Source organism: Lotus japonicus, chromosome 4 (genome assembly GCF_012489685.1).
Source record: "Lotus japonicus ecotype B-129 chromosome 4, LjGifu_v1.2".
Lineage (NCBI taxonomy): Eukaryota > Viridiplantae > Streptophyta > Magnoliopsida > Fabales > Fabaceae > Lotus > Lotus japonicus.
In genome coordinates, this window is record NC_080044.1 from 30,472,538 (window position 1) to 30,492,298 (window position 19,761).

Below are 19,761 nucleotides of genomic sequence, written 5' to 3' on the forward strand. Positions count from 1 at the left end.
CTAAACCTTCAAATTGTCTGGGTTGTCAGAACTTCTGGATCTTCAAAACTTCAAGTGAGTTGAGTCCACGTCAGAGCTTGATTAACTTCAGATCTTCTGAAGCTTTTCTACTGTTCAGATTGAACATAGAGATTGCGAAAGCGTTGCTTGGGTCACTCTTTAAGCACAGTGCTTCTGATTTGTGTGAGATGATATTAAGGTCAGAGCCTGTAAATAGCACACTCAGAAAAACACGTTAGAGTACCATAATTGTTCATACTAAAATGTTAACTTGTAGTCATCAAAACATAGAGTTGTACTACTCGATCAAAACTTGATCTTACATTGCGGAGGTTACTCTTTGAGCATAGTGCTTCTGAATTATGTGAAATAAGACCAGAGTCATAACCTGTCATTAGAACACTCAGAAAACAACGTTAGAGTACCATAATTGTTCATACTCAATAGTTAACATGTAATCATCAAAACATAGAGTTGTACTACTAGATCAAAACTTGATCTTCCAATCTCCCCCTTTTTGATGATGACAAAACCAAGTATTTTGATGAACAATTCTTAAACAATAAACTGAATTCACTCAGAGTTTAGAGAATAGAGATAAACTTATCCTGAGGTGAATGGTTTATGTTGGTCATTCTGAATCTAAGTCACAACTTGATTCTGAGCTTAACTCCCCCTGAGTCTAAGACTTAATGAAAACATTAGTAGTATCTAGATTCTGAGCTAAATAATAAAAGAGTTCAGAGTGAGAATATATGACCTAGATAATATGTGAATATCAGAGCGCATAAATATTCAGAGTCAAGGGCAAGGTAAAGGTATCAGAGTCAACCGATTTAGCATACGATCACTTCAGAAGAAGTGAAAATGTATTCCTTGCAAATGCCCACGGACATATCTATGGTCATAAAGAGTGGAACTCTTAAATTCTCTAAAAGAAAAAGAAATCACACTAACACAGTTTACACATCAAAAACTGGTTGTATACTCCCCCTTTTTGTCATAAGAAAAAAGCATGGGGTGTGAAAAACTTAGCTTGAAGTACAAGGTACTCCCCCTTAGAGAAGGTCTAAGTTTAAAAAGATGGAGAAAATAAAAAAATTAAAGAAAACGTATTTAATTAATGCGGATGCAGAAGATTAAATGAAGGAGTAGAACGTTTACTACCGGCCAAGGAGTTAAAGGTAAACTTTTGTTACCAATAAACAATCCTCGAGAAACTGCTTCAACATTAACTTTTGGAGACTGAACTGAGCTTATAAATAGCGGTTAAAGCATAACAGTCTTCACATCTCGTTTTCACTTGAATTCAATATTGCAATGCCATCCTTCATAGCATGTATCGAAGAATTACGGAAAAAAGCCTTTGATGAAGATCTCTTCATCAACGTGCGCCATCCAGAGGAGCCGAGTGTCTATAATCTGACAAACCAGCTACTAGGCATGGGCCTGAGTCCAGAAATGGACAGTATCCTCAGAGGCTTCCTTGCGTTTGTAGAGGAGCTTCAAGATCTCTTCCAGCGGGAGCTAGATAATTCTGCCAAAAGACAAGCGATGGAGACTGCACTTGAGACAATGGAGGAGGGTCCTGAGAGGCAAGAAGTGCGCCAGAGCTTGATCCAACTAGAGTATAGGCAGCATCGTCTGGAGCTTGAGAAAGCAGCGATGCGTAGGCAGTGTAGATCATTGAGGAAAAATCCTCCTTTTTAAATGTATCAATGCAAATGTATGAATTATGTTATGAATAAAAAAACTTGTTTGTTGATTAATGTGTATGAGTAAAAACTAAGTAATGATGAACAAGTCATTATGCAAGCACATAGGAAAGAAAAACGATAATCTGATAAAAGAAACATAGTTAAATACGAAAACATAGTAACATAGTAGAAAGAAAACAGAAGAAAAGAGAGTTCCTAAAGACTAAGGCTTGTGTGTCCTCTTCAGAAGTTCTGTGCACATCTCTTTAAGACTCTGAAGAAGAGCCTCTTGAGAATCAAGTCTTCGTTCAATGATATCAAGTCTTGAGTCTGACTGAGCTTGAGCAGACGGAACAGCTTGATCAGAGTGAGGAACTTGAGCAGATGTGGATGCAACATCAGTAAATGGAATAATTTCAAGTGCTTGATTTCTAAGAGCCTCAGCTTCAGCTTGTAATTTAGCTGCTTGTTCCAGAGCTTGCAACCTTGCAGCTTCACGTTGTTCAGCTTCAAGTCTTGCTGCTTCTTCTTCTTGTTCTTTCTTCTGCCTTGCTTCTTCAATAGCAGCATAAAGTTGATCTCTCAACTTTTGTTCATTCAGTGCTTCTCTTCTTCTGAAACGCTGGCTAGCAGCTTCAACTCTTTGATCCCTTTCAGCAGTCAGGAAACCCAGCATCACTGCCGCTTGGTCAAGCATCCAAGTGCAAAGACGATCCCAGTCTTCAACAACAAGGTCTGGTTTCTCACTGAGGTCAGTGCGACCATGCACATTTCGAACCCTTAAGGATGCTTCATGATTAAATAAGTTGATGCAATCAAGCAGGGTGTTTGGTCTAGGTTGGGTATAGGGAACAATGGAGAGATAGATTTCAGGTGAAGAAGGATGATTGCTACTTGTAGTTTCAGAAACAGCATGAGGAGATTTAATATGCAAAGATTGAGATTCAGAGATTCAGAGATTCAGGGTTTTGATGAGAAACTTCAGTCTCAGGATTTGGAGATTGGTCAGAGACAAAGTTTTCATTTTGAGGTGGAGGAGAAGGAGGAAGAGTTGGTGGTACTGAAGTCAGAGGGACCGCATGGATTGGAAAATCAGGAGCAACCAGAGGTTCTGGTCTTGGTCCAGAATATCGGTTTGGACTTGGAACATTTAAGAAATGTTCAGGAATTTCTGAAATTCTTTCTTTGGCAATTTGAAAGAATTGGCGAGAGGCTTCAGATTTATTTGAAGGAGAGGAAAATTGAACATTTGTAGGAAAAGAGACAGAGGGAGTAGGAGAGAGAATTGACGAAACACTATGTTTGCTTTCTTGGATTTATATTTCCGAAAACCATAACTATTATATTGTATTATGAGAATTATATTCCTGAAAGCTTTCGAGATTTTCAGGTTTTAAATTTTCGGAATGTTACTCTCTTAATATGGTATGGGAATAAAAAAATGCAGAATGTACATAGTATAATGGTATTTTAGACAATTACTAAATTAAAGTGAGATGGTTAATTGGTTGGGTGAATGACAAATTTAACACCCTAAAATGTTCAATCGGAGTTTGATAAAATAACCCAAGTCCACATTCTACTTTTAAATAATGATGTGATTTACCGTTGACCAAAAAGTGATATACCAAAAACAAAACCTTGACTGTCTGTTCCCTGAGGTAAGAGGGGAGTAGCTGTAGGGTAGTAGAGACCTGACTAGGGATCCAAATTGAACGGCCCCTGATGTTTTTTCGAAGTGGCTCCGTTTTCTGTTTCTCTTTCTTTCACCTGTAACACAGAATTCCGTTCCTCTTTCACCTGAGAATGCAAGTCTTGGTTTGAAATACCAACAGGAAATTAGAGTCAGGTTTGGATTTAGTGCTTTTGGATTTCCTCTTCTTTGATTTCCCATGCTTCCTTTTGCTTCTTTCTTTGGAGTGCTAGGCTAGGATTGATTCATGTGCCTATTTCTTTGTTTTTCACAATGTACTGGATTCACTCTCAAATCTGTTATAGTACTGTAATTCCCCCATTTTGTTGTTCTTCTGCATCATTTGCTTATTAATCTGGTAATAGAATGAACCCTGCAGTTATTTTCATCCTAGTAATTTTAGCAATTGTGGTTTTCATCTCTGCTCTCCTTCAATTGCTAGTTAGATTTCTCATGAAGCAGCAAAACAGGCCCTCTGGTTCATCAATTTTCCAATCCAATAGAAACCCTACTGAAATGTCTGAATCTGATCCTTACCAGAGACAGTTACAGCAGCTCTTCAATCTCCCTGATTTAGGGTTAGATCAGGCTTTCATTGATTCCCTCCCAATTTTCCTCTACGAAGAGATTATAGGTTTGAAAGAGGCATTTGATTTTGACTGTGCAGTTTGCCTTTCCCAATTCTCAGAACAAGACATGCTCAGATTGCTGCCAATTTGTAACCATGCTTTTCACATTCACTGCATAGACACTTGGCTTCTCACCAATTCAACTTGTCCTCTTTGTAGAGGGAGTCTTTATGAATCAGCCTTTGAATTTGAATTTGCAATTGAAAATCCAGTTTATGTTTTGGAGGAACGTGTGAGGGAAGAAGAGTGTGGGGGGGTTTCAGGAAGTGGTGGTGGTTCTTGTTGTGATGCTGCTGCTGCTTCTGTTAGCAAACACGCAGAGAAAGAAAATCACATAATGAATGGGAAAAGGGTGTTTTCTGTCAGGCTTGGAAAATTTAGAAGCTCAAATAATGGACCAGGGGTGGAAAGAAGTGAAGGAGAGTGCAGCAGTACTACTACTACTAGTGTTCTTGATGTTAGGAGATGCTATTCAATGGGGTCTTTTCAGTATGTGGTTGCTGATTCAGATTTGCAAGTGGCATTATGCACCAATAGAGGTGATAGAGGTGGTGGTAGTATGAGACAATTGAAAGGGAGATTAGCCCAATATGGGAATTCACCCATTGTTGAGGATGTAGTTGAGGAGAAAAAAATCAACATTGCTGGGACAGGGGAAAGCTATTCTGTTTCCAAGATCTGGCTGTGGTCCAGGAAGGATAAGGTCTCAAATTCACTAGAACCTCATTTGGATAATTCTTATGTCACTGCAACTTTGCCATGGAAGAATGGAGCTCAAGGTACATGAAGAAACTCAGGGTTTCGTATTTTGGACTACCTTCATATTTTAAACGAGTCCCCTCTCAGAACTGCTTTTTTTCATACTTTGTCTTTGATTTTACTCTTATTTATAATACTTGTAAATTGATGTTCAATCAAGTAATGCTTTGAATGACAATAGTTTTTGACTGTGCATAAGGAAAGAACATTGCTTTTATCCAAAATCCTACTTCTGCACTGTAGTAAATACTTTCCCTTAACTTGTAGTTTCCTATTAATATGATCAGAATCAAGCTTCTGTTTTTCTGTTATGAAGTTCATTGAAGCTCTTCTTGGAGGTTCTTTTTGAAGAAAATGAAAGCAAGGAAGGGACGCAGGGAGAGAAATGCAGTAATAATTAGCAGAAACCACAATAGCACCCCATAATTTCAAACATAATTTCCTAATTTTAATGCGGGCACTTGATGCCATGGAATGTTTTATTTGTGTGCCAAAACTGGCTTTTATTAGCACTTTCTCTCAATCAGTAGAAGATTAAAGTTTAGTCAAATTGGTATAGTTGATTTTTGGATGCTTTAGCTTTCTCTTGACACTTGCTTTAATTGAACCTAAGGTGTTTTTCTTGGTCAAAGAACCTATGGGATAAAAAGAATTATTCCCTCCTTTCCAAATTTGTTGCACACGGTTTAAGAACTCATTAATGGATATAAAATTTGGCTAAAACACCCCTATTTAAAATTAAGTTTTATTGAAGAGATTGAATGATGGTTATTGATTAAGTGTTTGGTGAGAATTGTGATTGGTGAGAATTTGAGGTAGTAGGTGAGAGATACAATATTAAATGAGGGTATATATGGAAGAAGATGTGATAAATAATCTTGAAATTCTAAAAAAACACCACTTTGGAAAATATATGAATAGTTAAAACAAAAACCATTTTAGAACAGAGAGTAAAAGAAACAACAAAGGTTTCATTCCTTCTCTATCTGCTGAAGCTAACCAATTTGGATTTGGGTGGTTTAGTCATAGCCGTCTATAGATATTCTGGGTTCTAAGGTGAAAATGTCAAATGACTTTCTTTTGACAAGAATCTTAAAGAGACTCAATATATCGTATAAATTATAAGTTTTTTATATTAATCTTCTTGCTTTGTGATTTGCATAATCAAGCAATTCTAACGTTTCACTTTTAATACTCCTTCCGTCCCATATTATAAGTCGCTTTTACCTAATTTTCCATGATTAAGAAAAATAGTTAAAATTAGTTTGTAGCAATAAATTTGTAATAATTTTTCTAATTACCCTAATTGGTAGTTATCTCTCCTTTTAATGTTTCACTATCTCTAAATGATAATGTTCTTGGAAATAAAAGGAGAGATAACTACCAATTTTGTAAGAACATTTAATCATCCAATTATTTTCAATAGTATGAGGATGGTAGTTATCTCTCCTTTTAAATTTAAGTATTTGCATAAGGGTAGAAATGGAAAAAATAAATCAATGTTTCATAGATATTGTAAAGTGACTTATATTTTAGGAAAAAAAACCTCATAAAAAGTGACTTATAATAGGGGACAGAGGAAGTAGATAAGATAGCTAACTCTTTAACATTATTGATCTTAGATATGATTCAAGCAATTTTAATTTTGAAAAAGTTCTTTCAACAACAGTAGCAACTGTTGTAGGGATTGTCAATAAAATCATATATGCAATATATACATTTGAAAAGGAATCTAAAGTTTTAATGTAACTCAATACTGAGAGACACTCTACTCCTCCCCTAATGATCTTAGCGGTGATTGATAATATGGAGGTTAAGGAAGTGATGGTTGATCCTTGAAGCGCAATGAATCTGATGTTCTTCAAATGTTTCCTACGACTTGGCTATGGAGCAGAAGATTTGATGCCTTTGGTGACTATTTTGACAGGGCACACTGGAAATACTATAGTTCCCTTTGGAGTCAAAACAATTTTGGTAATATTGAAAGTTGGAGGGAAGAGCAAGATGAATGCAACGTGCTTCCTAATTGTTGTCCAATAGCCAAAGGCGAGGGTGATACTTGGTCTCCCGACATTGTTTGGCTAAGAAGCTATCGTCTTAACTAGGAATAACTTCGTGAGTTTCTGAGCTCAGCATGGCACTGTGAAAAAATTTCTTGGAACGCGCCCAAAGGAAGAAAATAATGCTTCCTCCTGTTAGTTGATCAGGACGCTTCAACCAGTTTCCCTTAGAAAAGAAAAAAGGTAAAGTACTATGAGTATCATGAGAACCATGGACATAACACAAATGAATGTATCCAACTTCTGGACGTTGTAGAGCAGCTTGGTAAGGAGGGGAGATTGAAGGGACGAGATTGAAAGGATTTTGAATCTAGAGGAAAAAAGGTGTTAAAGAAGTTCACTGAGCAGAACGATGTAAACCACCGCGCAAGTATGAAAAAAGAGAGTCATCCTCTCGCCAGATGGAAATTTAAAAAATGATATTCAGGCGCAAGAAGGAACTTTCATCCTAGGATAATGAGAAGAGCAACTCGGCAGGACGCGCCTCACAAATCTTCAGGTATTTTTCCACAAAATATCAAAAGATCTAGAAGAACCTAGGATTGCAGCAAGGTGTACTTCAAAACTATAGCGGCAATCTCTAAAATCTATTGGAGTGTCTAAACCGTGCCCCCATACCTCCGAGTTGGGATTCATGATTAGTGAGGGGATCGCGAGGAACGCCTAGTTCAACCACAACAATCATATAGGGATCTCAGCAGAAATCGCTAAGTTTGATGTACCAAGGATATTTGTGGATCTAGGGAGCACTATGGACATAATATTCGACGAATGCTTTAAAGCATTAGGATTCACAAAGAATAAACAGACCAACTTTGCTATGGATCTTAGAGGCTTCAGTAGAGATGTAATCACAACAAAAGGTTGTTTCGGAACCACAATTAAGATCAAGAAAGATAAATCTAGCAAAACCATCTGGGTAAACTTCATAGTGGTGGATTAATGCTTAACTTACAACATCCTGCTCAAACGCTCGTTGCTGAGTGTTTTGGGGGCCCTAATCTTTGTTAGAGAAAGACTTCTGAAGTTTGTTGGTGAATAAGGGAAATAGGATGTTCATAAGGTATATAAGGAAACATCCATAAGCCACGACTACGCTAGTCTGGACGTGGGCAGAAGGGAAACTGATGAGGACAAGGACAAGGACAAGGGTCATGGAGCACTAAAAGGACTTGGAGGACCAATGACAAGGGCTAGAGCTAAAAAGGCCAAAGAGACTCTTCAGCAAGTAGTGGCAACCATTCTTGAAGACAAAGTGGTAGAAGAGATGGAACCAAAAATCATGATGATCATTCAGGCCTAAGAAGAAGAGCCAGCCCACGCATAGGGGCTGCCATGTGATGCTTTGTTTTATTTTATTTCAATAAAGAGGCAAATGACCAATTGAATAAGTTGGATCCAAATGCATTATGTTGCTGAATTTTATTTTAGTGTGTTTAATCCACTTCAAGTGGTGTGTGTGTGCATGGGGCGCATGAAGGGCTTAAAGGGAGGGACCCATTCCTTTCTTAAAACTCTTTGAATGTGTTTGAATTTGAATAAGTTCTGAATGGAGGAGTTACATCAGCAAAGTAAAAGGATTGAAGAGCTTTCAAAGGCAAGAATGGAGTTACAAAGACAAGGAAATTAAGTGCATAAAGAGCATTGAATGCTATGTTCCCTGGTCAGAATAACAATCAAGAAAGGGAGTTACATGAAGCAATCAGCCACTAAAAACACGTTCAGGGCTGAAGCATATCACTATCTTCCTCTTTTAATTTGTAACTCCTAGCCTAGGATTCTTCTAGAGAAATTACACCTCATCATTTTTTTTGTAACTAGGCTGAATTTCCTTCTTCTTTATAAGGACCACTCCTTCAATGTAATAGACAGATTATGAATGAATTAGTATTTTTTTTTTCTGAGTGATTCAGATTTGTGAGAGTGATTCTCATAGTTCTTGAGTGATTCAAGAATTAGGCTTATCAAGGGTTTGCCACCACCTTTGTGTGAAGTCTTCATCTTCCATTTCACTAAAACTTCCCCTCTTTTCTGTCCATTTCCCTTCTATCACGAAATTCTTCTTCTTCTTTCTCACATTTCAGAGTTCTCATCATCCAAGATCAATCCTAGATGATCCATTTCAGCCCTTGCATCAACTTGGGGCGTATCATTTGGTAATCAGAGCTCCGGTTCTAGGATTTTGGTTTCTTTTCTTATCTGGAATTCTGGTTAGCAACTCTTTGTCATTTCTTGTTACCTTGATTTTAGTTTTTGTTTCTTTTGGCTGAACCATTGCAAAAGTTAAGCCTTGTTAATTGTTCAGAATCAAAAACAAATTACAAAACGAAAATTCAAAAAAAAAAAAACGAAAATTCAAAAAAAAAAAGGCTGAATGGTTCTTGTTTAATTAGCCAAATTCAATTGTTCAAGGTAATTTTGTTGCTAGCATTCCAATTTATTTTCTTCTTTCTGTTTGTTCTTGAATTCTTCTTTAGTCTCTAAATATTTTGAGTCCTTTCCATTTCTGTGGTGATTTGTCTTGTCTTCTTTTGTTTCATATTCTAAAGTCTATTCTAATCTGTGTGACTCTACACAAATTTGGTGGCATAATTCTTTGTGTGTCTTAACTTTGATTTACTCAAGAGATTGTGAGAATTTTTGAGTGGAAAAAGGCAAGAGTGCACATCATAGAAAAGCCAATTTGAGGGAAACACGAGAGAAGTGAGGTAAACACTAACATTTGTTTGTTCTACTTGAATCTTTTCATTTGTCAAAGATGTCAGGAGAAGAGGAGGAGCAACCAGCAGTGCAACTTTCGACCATCGAAATGCGGGCTCTTACACAACATCTGGAAAACTTAATGAGGAGGCAAACTGAAGAGATCCACGAAAGGCTGGATCAAATGGAGAACCGGAACAATAGTGACAGTGAAGGCGGGAGGCCACGACGAATTCGTGAAAATCCTAGACCTGCTCGGATTGAGGGAGTCAAATTCCAAATTCCTCCTTTTAAGGGAAAGAGTGATCCAGAGGCATACTTGGAGTGGGAACTCAAAATAGAGCATGTCTTTGCTTGCAACAACTATGAGGAGGACCAAAAGGTGAAACTTGCAGCTGCTCACTTTTCAGACTATGCTCTTGTTTGGTGGAATAAGTTTGCAAAAGAGAGATTGAGAAATGAGGAGCCAGCGGTGGAAACATGGGCTGAAATGAAACGAATCATGAGGAAAAGATATGTCCCTTCAAGCCATGCTAGGGATGTAAAATTTAAACTTCAAAAACTTACCCAAGGCAGCAAGAGTGTTGAGGAGTATTACAAAGAACTTGAGGTGCTTATGTTGCAAGCCAATCTTGAGGAGGATGAAGAGGTAACCATGATTCGATTTATTAATGGTTTATCTAATGATGTTAGAGATATTGTAGAACTTCAGGAATATGTAGATATGGAGGAATTGCTGCACAAGGCCACTAAAGTTGAGCAACAACTCAAAAGGAAAGGGCTTGCAAGGAAGAGTTCTACCAATTCCAATTCATCTTGGAGAGACAGAATGAAAGATGAAGGGCCGAGCACCCTTAGCAAACCAGCCACCAAACCACAAGCTTCAGCTTCTTCAAAACCTCTTGAACAACCATCCAAAAAGAGCAAAGGTATGGGACATTATGCTTATGAATGTGCCTCCAAAAAGACCATGATTCTTAAGGATGATGGAGACTACACCAGTGAGTCCGAAGGAGAACAAAGTGAAGAAGAAGAGGAGGCAGCCATGAATGGTGAACTGTTGATGATCCGGAGAATGCTTGGTAGCCAACAAAAGCCAAAGAAAGAAAGCCAAAGAGAGAATATCTTTCACACAAGATGTTCTGTCAATGGGCAGATTTGCTTGATGATTGTTGATGGCGGGAGCTGTACTAATGTGGCTAGTGAAAGAATGGTGGAGAAGCTGAACCTGGTCACAAAACCACATCCTTGGCCATACAAACTTCAATGGCTCAGCCACTATGGAGAAATACAAGTAAGTAAGCAAGTTGAAGTTGACTTTTCCATTGGCAAATACAGGGATAAGGTTCTTTGTGATGTTGTTCCCATGGAGGCTAGTCACATACTGTTGGGAAGACCATGGCAATATGACACCAACTCTGATCATAATGGCAGCACCAACAAGATCTCATTCCAACATCATGGCCAGAAAATTACGCTCAAACCTTTGAGCCCTAGGGAGGTGCGTGAGGATCAAAAGAAAATGAGAGAAAAGATTGAACAAGAGAGAAAAGAAAAGAGTGAGACACTTGAGAGAAAGCAAAAAGAAAAGAGTGAAATACTTGAGAGAAAAGAAATTTGTTTGATCAAAAAGAGAGAGGTGAAAAGGATGATAGCTTCAAAACAGATCCTATACTTGATGTTTTGCAAAAATCAGATTTTGAACACTAACACTTTTGAAAATTTTGAACTGCCTTCTAGTGTTAAATCTCTTTTGCAGGATTATGAGGATGTGTTTCCAACAAGTGTTCCAAGTGGTCTACCACCACTGAGAGGAATTGAGCATCAAATTGATCTCATTCCGGGAGCTTCTTTGCCTAATAGGCCAGCATATAGAAGCAACCCACAAGAAACCACTGAAATTCAAAGACAAGTGGAAGAACTCTTGAACAAAGGGTGGGTAAGAAATAGCATGAGTCCTTGTGCTGTACCGGTGATTTTGGTACCAAAGAAAGATGGGACTTGGAGAATGTGCTCTGTTTGTAGAGCCTTGAATAACATTACCATTAAGTATAGGCACCCTATTCCTAGACTTGATGATTTGCTTGATGAATTGCATGGAGCATGTTATTTTTCTAAAATTGATTTGAAAAGTGATTACAATCAAATAAGGATTAAAGAAGGGGATGAATGGAAAACTGCTTTCAAAACTAAATATGGTTTGTATGAATGGTTGGTTATGCCTTTTGGTTTAACTAATGCACCTAGTACTTTTATGAGACTAATGAACCATGTTTTGAGGGAATTCATTGGGAAATTTGTGGTTGTGTACTTTGATGATATTTTGGTCTATAGCACTACTCTTGAGCTGCATGTTGAGCACTTAAGATCTGTCTTGAGTATGCTTAGAAAGGAACAATTGTTTGCCAATCTTGAGAAATGCACTTTTTGCACTGACCATGTTGTGTTTCTTGGTTTTGTTGTGAGTTCGAAAGGAGTGCAGGTTGATGAGGAAAAGATCAAAGCCATTCAAGAGTGGCCCACTCCTAAATCCGTGGGTGATGTAAGAAGTTTTCATGGCTTGGCCAGTTTCTACAGGAGGTTTGTAAAGGACTTTAGTACCTTGGCAGCACCCCTAAATGAAGTGGTGAAAAAGAATGTGGGTTTTCATTGGGGAAAGAATCAAGAAGAGGCCTTTGCTGCCCTAAAGCATAAGCTTACCCATGCACCTATACTTGCTTTACCTAACTTTGCTAAATCTTTTGAACTTGAATGTGATGCTTCAAATGTAGGTATTGGTGCTGTGTTTCTTCAAGAAGGCCACCCAATTGCTTATTTTAGTGAAAAGTTAAGCGGAGCTGCCCTTAACTATTCTACTTATGATAAGGAATTGTATGCTTTGGTGAGAGCTTTGAAGACTTTGCAGCATTATCTTTTGCCCAAGGAATTCGTGATTCATAGTGATCATGACTCGCTGAAATACTTGAAGGGGCAAGGTAAGTTGAACAAAAGGCATGCCAAATGGGTTGAATTTTTGGAACAATTTCCCTATGTCATAAAACACAAAAAAGGAAAAAGTAACATTGTGGCTGATGCTTTATCCAGGAGACACGTGTTGCTTTCCATGTTAGAGACTAAATTGCTAGGACTTGAACATGTGAAAGAAATGTATGAAAAAGATGATAACTTTGCTGAAATTTTTGTGGCTTGTGAGAAAGTTTCTCAAAATGGATTTTATAGGCACAATGGATTTTTATTTAAGGAAAACAGGTTGTGTGTGCCTAAAAGTTCCATTAGAGAACTGCTTGTTAAAGAATCCCATGCTGGGGGATTAATGGGTCATTTTGGAGTCCAAAAGACTCTAGAAACTTTACAGGAACATTTTTATTGGCCCAAAATGAAACATGTTGTGATCAAGTTTTGTGAACATTGCATTGTTTGCAAGAAGGCTAAGTCTAAGGTGATCCCACATGGTTTGTATATTCCTTTGCCAATCCCTGAATACCCTTGGGTTGACTTGTCTATGGACTTTGTTTTAGGCCTCCTTAGAACAAAGAATGGTAAGGATTCAATTTTTGTGGTTGTTGATAGGTTTTCAAAAATGGCTCACTTTATTCCTTGCAGGAAAGCTGATGATGCTTGTCACGTTGCTGATTTGTTCTTTAAAGAAGTTGTAAGACTTCATGGGATGCCTAGAAGCATAGTTAGTGATAGGGACACCAAGTTCCTAAGTCACTTCTGGAGGACTTTATGGGGGAAGTTAGGTACTAAACTTTTGTTCTCTACCACTTGCCACCCACAAACTGATGGGCAAACTGAGGTGGTTAATAGGACCCTAGGCACCTTGCTTAGGACTGTCCTTAAGGCCAACTTAAAGGCTTGGGAGGCGTGTTTGCCTCATGTTGAATTTGCTTACAATAGGGCTGTCCATAGCACTACCAATTGCTCTCCATTTGAAGTAGTGTATGGATTTAACCCTTTGACTCCTCTTGATTTGTTGCCTATGCCTAACATTTCTGTTTTCAAGCACAAGGATGGACAGGGCAAAGCTGAATATGTCAAGAAGATGCATGAGCGTGTGAAGGCTCAAATTGAGAGAAAGAATGAGAGTTATGCTAGGCAAGCTAACAAGGGAAGAAAGGAGGTGGTGTTCCAACCCGGAGATTGGGTTTGGGTGCACATGAGGAAGGAAAGGTTTCCAGAACAAAGGAAATCCAAACTCCAACCTAGAAGGGATGGACCTTTTCAAGTGCTTGAGAGAGTCAATAACAACGCCTACAAAATAGAGCTTCCAGGTGAGTATAACATCAGCTCAACCTTTAATGTCTCTGATTTATCTCTCTTCGATACAGATGGAGGAGACTTTGATTTGAGGTCAAATCCTTTTCAAGAGGGAGGGAATGATGAGGACAAGGACAAGGACAAGGGTCATGGAGCACTAAAAGGACTTGGAGGACCAATGACAAGGGCTAGAGCTAAAAAGGCCAAAGAGACTCTTCAGCAAGTAGTGGCAACCATTCTTGAAGACAAAGTGGTAGAAGAGATGGAACCAAAAATCATGATGATCATTCAGGCCCAAGAAGAAGAGCCAGCCCACGCATAGGGGCTGCCATGTGATGCTTTGTTTTATTTTATTTCAATAAAGATGCAAATGACCAATTGAATAAGTTGGATCCAAATGCATTATGTTGCTGAATTTTATTTTAGTGTGTTTAATCCACTTCAAGTGGTGTGTGTGTGCATGGGGCGCATGAAGGGCTTAAAGGGAGGGACCCATTCCTTTCTTAAAACTCTTTGAATGTGTTTGAATTTGAATAAGTTCTGAATGGAGGAGTTACATCAGCAAAGTAAAAGGATTGAAGAGCTTTCAAAGGCAAGAATGGAGTTACAAAGACAAGGAAATTAAGTGCATAAAGAGCATTGAATGCTATGTTCCCTGGTCAGAATAACAATCAAGAAAGGGAGTTACATGAAGCAATCAGCCACTAAAAACACGTTCAGGGCTGAAGCATATCACTATCTTCCTCTTTTAATTTGTAACTCCTAGCCTAGGATTCTTCTAGAGAAATTACACCTCATCATTTTTTTTGTAACTAGGCTGAATTTCCTTCTTCTTTATAAGGACCACTCCTTCAATGTAATAGACAGATTATGAATGAATTAGTATTTTTTTTTTCTGAGTGATTCAGATTTGTGAGAGTGATTCTCATAGTTCTTGAGTGATTCAAGAATTAGGCTTATCAAGGGTTTGCCACCACCTTTGTGTGAAGTCTTCATCTTCCATTTCACTAAAACTTCCCCTCTTTTCTGTCCATTTCCCTTCTATCACGAAATTCTTCTTCTTCTTTCTCACATTTCAGAGTTCTCATCATCCAAGATCAATCCTAGACGATCCATTTCAGCCCTTGCATCAACTTGGGGCGTATCAGAAACCACAACTGGGAAGTTTAGGTCGGAACTTGGACCCAGCCCACTCAGACGACTAGACGGTATACACAAATACATATGATCATTAACAAGCATCCACTGTTAGAAGTCAGAAATAGCTGACACACAAGTGGCACACGTGAAATCATAATCTTATGAACTTTATTTTTTTCAAGCAATTTCCATTCTTCATTTATGTAAGACCAAGATTTGGTCAGGTGGTACAACTCTATGTTTTGATGATAACAAGTTTATTATTGTGTATGAACAATTAGGGTACTCTAACGTTTGTCTTTTTAAGTGTGTGACAAACAGGTTCTGACTCTAATTCTAAGGCATATACATATCAGAATATGAAGACCCAAGAGTAACCAATGTAGCGCTTCTGCAATCACTACGTTCCTCTGAACGGTAGTAAACACTTCAGATACTCTGAAGATTAAAACTCTGATGTGGACTCTGAAAGACTCATGTGCTGAAGCTTTGAAGACCAGACGTTCTGAGTGAACGGTCCAGACACTGAAGACTTGAAGACTCTGAAGTCCAAGAGTAAGCTGGCTCTCAAGGCTAAAGTACTTCCAATTCTAAAGACCAGAAGTTCAGAGTGAACGGTCCAGAAGCAGAAGTTCTGAAGGTTAGAGGATCCAAGCTTCCTTCTGACTCTGATCACATTGTTTCACAGGTTCCAACATGAAGCGTCGCCAAAGATCAGAAGTCAACTAGGCTAAGACAATGTCATTGTCATTCGTACAAAAGCACGTGTACTATTCTGACTGCCTTATCTACGACGTTCAGCCACAGCAGACTCTGGAATTTCCAGAATTGCCCTCCAACGGATGGATTCTTTCAACGGATACAAACCCTAAACCTTGGAGTATTTAAAGGCTGAAGATAGAAGAAATTTGCTAAGAAACTATTGTGCAATACAAGTGAAAAACAATGAGCGAATACCTTAGCAATATTTTCTTCATTGTTCTTATTGTGTTTACCCTTGCTTATTTTAGAAGCATTTCTTTGTAAACCAAACCTTTTACAAACCTTGTTTGTATTTCCTTGAGAGACCAGTGAGGTCAGTATTCTTGAGAAGACTAAGACAAGGTTGTCTTAGTGTTGCTAGTTCATACGTTGTTAGTCACTGAGCAAGGTGTGCTAGTGTAGTTGTAATAATCTTTGAATAGTGGATTGCCTTCATTCTAAGAAGGAAGAAATCACCTTAACGGGTGGACTTGATTAGCTTAACTGATTCATCAAGTGAACCATGATAAAATCATTGTGTGCTTTTCTCTATCCTTCATCTTTAGCACCTTATATTCTTCTACCGAAAAGATTGTTAAAATTTTCGAGAGAAAGCTTTAAAACTTCAAAACCCTATTCAAACTCCCCTTTCTAGTGTTTTTCATACCTTCAATTTATTGTTTGCATTTTACCATATTTAAAATTTAATAAAGCTGACGATGTTTCATGAAATCACTTCCTTGTTTAATATTTTTGCTTACAAATTGAAAATCGCAAGTGGAATATGCTTAAAAATACAATATGTAACCTTTTTCAGAGATACAATCCAACCATCTGGTGTGCATAAGTAACTTTCTTTAGGGATACAACTTTGACTGCCTCAATTGAAGTTTGGCTCAAAGTAGCCCTTCTCAGGGATACAACCTCAACGAGAGGAATGCAGACTCTTAGTTAGGAAAAGACCGAATATAAGTAACCCTTTACAGGGATACATTCCATGCAGATTGGGGTGAAACCCCTTTTTAGGGATACAGTCTAACCGAGCGACGAGAACAAGTAACCCTATTAGGGGATACAACCTCGATCGTCTAAAAGAAATATGTGACATAAATAACCCTTTTTTAAGGATACAACCCACCAATCAGTGAGCCAAGTAATCTGAGAGGAATACGGTCTCATCACTAGGACATGACACAAGTAACCCTTTTTAGGGATACAATATGTGAAGTTTAGGCCAAAGTAACCCTTTTCACGGATACAATCCAAACAAGTGGTGGGCACAAGTAACCTTTTTAGGGATACAACCTTAGTAGTCTTGAAGAAAGAATGGATGAAAGTAACCCTTCCTAGGGATACAGTCCAACGAGTAGTGAACATAACTAACCCCTTTTTAGGGATTTTGTTTGAACCGCCTTGGAAGGAGGCCGCTCTGCAAAGCATTCTTTGAAGAATGTAGACCGTTAAGCCGCCGAGGAAATAAGAGCACTTGACCAATCAAATGTGATTAAAATATTAGCAAAGTTCGATCAATCGCAGAATAGAAAAAAGCCACGAAGGTACAAAATCCTTTAGTTATTCATGAATCTTTTTATTAATATTACCCTTTAATTGATAACGCGACAACTAGTTGCAACAATTTTGCTAAGATCTTCCAAAGGAAAGCCCACAAATCGCAAAGCGCAGACCAAAATTCGCGTCATGAAAGGATGTCAGAAAAGGAAAGAAAATGAAAGGTTCACTCGACAAAATAAAAAGAAATAAGTCCATGCGAATGACCAACTGCATATACGAAATGACATAAACTATTTTGAAAGAGTGGCTAAGCTTGCTCAGTATCTTCAAAAGTTCAAAAAAAGGTGGATTGTATCCAAATTAAACAAAAAAGAAAGAATGCGGAAAAAACGTATAGAACAAATTGGGGAATCAGAAAAGGGTGATATTGCATTAAAAAAGTGGAGTTACAATTAAGGCCAAAGAAATTGAAAAATCCCAATGGACTACTAAGGCTTGGGGAGACGTCTCTAGAAGGTTAGAAAATAATATTTATGTACTCACCGATGATGTCATCCTTGACAACCTCATCGGTAGATCATCCTTCCGATCGCAAGCTGGGATTCAACACATAAAGTTTTTAAATGGAATTTCTACAGGCAACAATTCACCCATCCGCAATTGCGTTCTCAAGAAAGGAAGTTTTGGAACTTAGGTTTTCCACATGGGTTTGAAGATGGACATTCTACTTTTCCTAGGCTTACATAAGGACAACGGTATAGGTTCCTTCTTTAATTTATGTAACATGCTATTCATTCTTAGCATTTTTTGAGTTCTTCTAAGACTCGTGGATTCTCTCTTTGCTCATTCAATGACTTGAGCGCCAGAGTAGCTTCTCCAGGCACTCTTCCTATAGTCGAGACTAACATCGCCAAATTCTCAGGTTAAGCCACAACGTAGAACCACCAACGAGCACAATAAGAAAAGAAATCCAGAATCTGAGAATAACATTGACTCACCTATATTCTTTGATTGAGTGATTATACCAGATTTACTTACACCTTCTCGAATTTGTCTTGACATGCATATCCATTATATTATTGCAGCATGTGTTAAATTAGAGAGAATCAAGTAGGATTCATTTTTGGCTTTCAAAATTTGTGTTTTTAATGTGTCCCTTAGCAGCACCGTTTGAGCTTTTTAAGATAATTTTTCTTTGGTACCCTTCTTTGGTGATTTATTTGATGATAGGTGATTTTGTAATAAAATTGATGTTTTAGTAGCTCTCTTCTATATGCAAATTGAAAATTAGAGTTATGTGCCTTATAAAATAATAGGTAATGAAGTAAGTAAGAGTATGAGTGTGACAAAATTGAGAGTGCAATGGCCAATTTCTGGAGGGGGCAAAAAGATAACGAACGGAAAATCCATTGGATGAGTTGGAGAAAGCTTTGTGCACCCAAAGGCAAGGGAGGATTGGGGTTCCGAGATTTGAAAGACTTTAATCATGCTCTACTCTCCAAATAGGTATGGCGGTTGATACACTTCAGAAATTCTCTTCTATTCAGAGTGTGGAAAGCTAAGTACTTTCCACGTAAGGAGCTTCATGATGCAGACTTGGGTCACCAGCCGAGCTATGCTTGGAGAAGTGTTTGGGAAACGATTGGTACTGTAAGGGAAGGACTGAAGTGGCGGGTGGGCTGCGGTACTAGTATTAATATTTGGAAGGATGCTTGGTTATCTGGAAGTGGGGATGAATTGGTACGTTCGATTAAGCCTGCACATGTGGCCATTGAGCGGGTAGATGAGTTAATTGATAATGAGAACATGAAGTGGAAGGAGAGATTAGTTGATCAGCTCTTTAACCCAGTTGATGCTCTTGCAATTAAACGTATTCCTCTGGGCAGGGTACCCAAAGCTGATAAGCTATTCTGGAGATTTAGTAATGATGGCGTATTCTCAGTCAGGTCCTGCTATAATTAGCTTCAAGAAACTAAAGCTATGAGGGAATGATAGAAGAAACTGAATCAGGGAAAAGAGAGATAGAGAGAGAAAGAAGAGAGAGAAGAAGATCTTAATCTTTGTATTATTATTCTTAGTTGTTACAACTGAAGATGCTTCATTATATAGAAGCACATGGCAGAGCAAGCAACAGATCCTAACAGAAAGCTTAACAGTTTCATAACTGCTTCTAACTAACAGTAACAGAAGGCTAACTGCATGTGTCCAGCTGGCACTCCAGCTGGCACTGCTAACACATAACCGATATTTTATATCCTATATACACTAATACACCCCCTCAAACTGAAGGTGGGACAAGCTTGAGCTTGTCAACCACATTCAGTTTGTCCCTTAAAAACAGAAACCTAGTAGGAGACTGTAAGACCCAAGTTTTTAAGTTATGCTAAGTGAATAAAATCTTATTCACGATTAGGGTTGATGTATTGTGAAAGGAAACCTGAACAAGAGTTTACCAAATGAAATAAATTTATGAAGAAGAAAGTTCAGGAAAAGTCTAAGGATTGTATCAAAATCGATAAAAGGTATAGCACGATCGATATACGCTTAAACCTAGGGCAGAAACCCTAGTA

At 38.1% G+C, this 19,761-nt stretch overlaps 1 protein-coding gene across 1 annotated transcript; it reads left to right on the forward strand.

Moving 5' to 3' along the window:
- Positions 1–3,330: 3,330 nt before the first annotated feature.
- Positions 3,331–4,984, forward strand: LOC130715319 (RING-H2 finger protein ATL47-like). The gene has a single exon (XM_057565400.1). The coding sequence runs from the start codon at positions 3,757–3,759 to the stop codon at positions 4,804–4,806; it is 1,050 nt and encodes a 349-aa protein (XP_057421383.1). The 5' UTR covers positions 3,331–3,756; the 3' UTR covers positions 4,807–4,984.
- Positions 4,985–19,761: the final 14,777 nt, after the last annotated feature.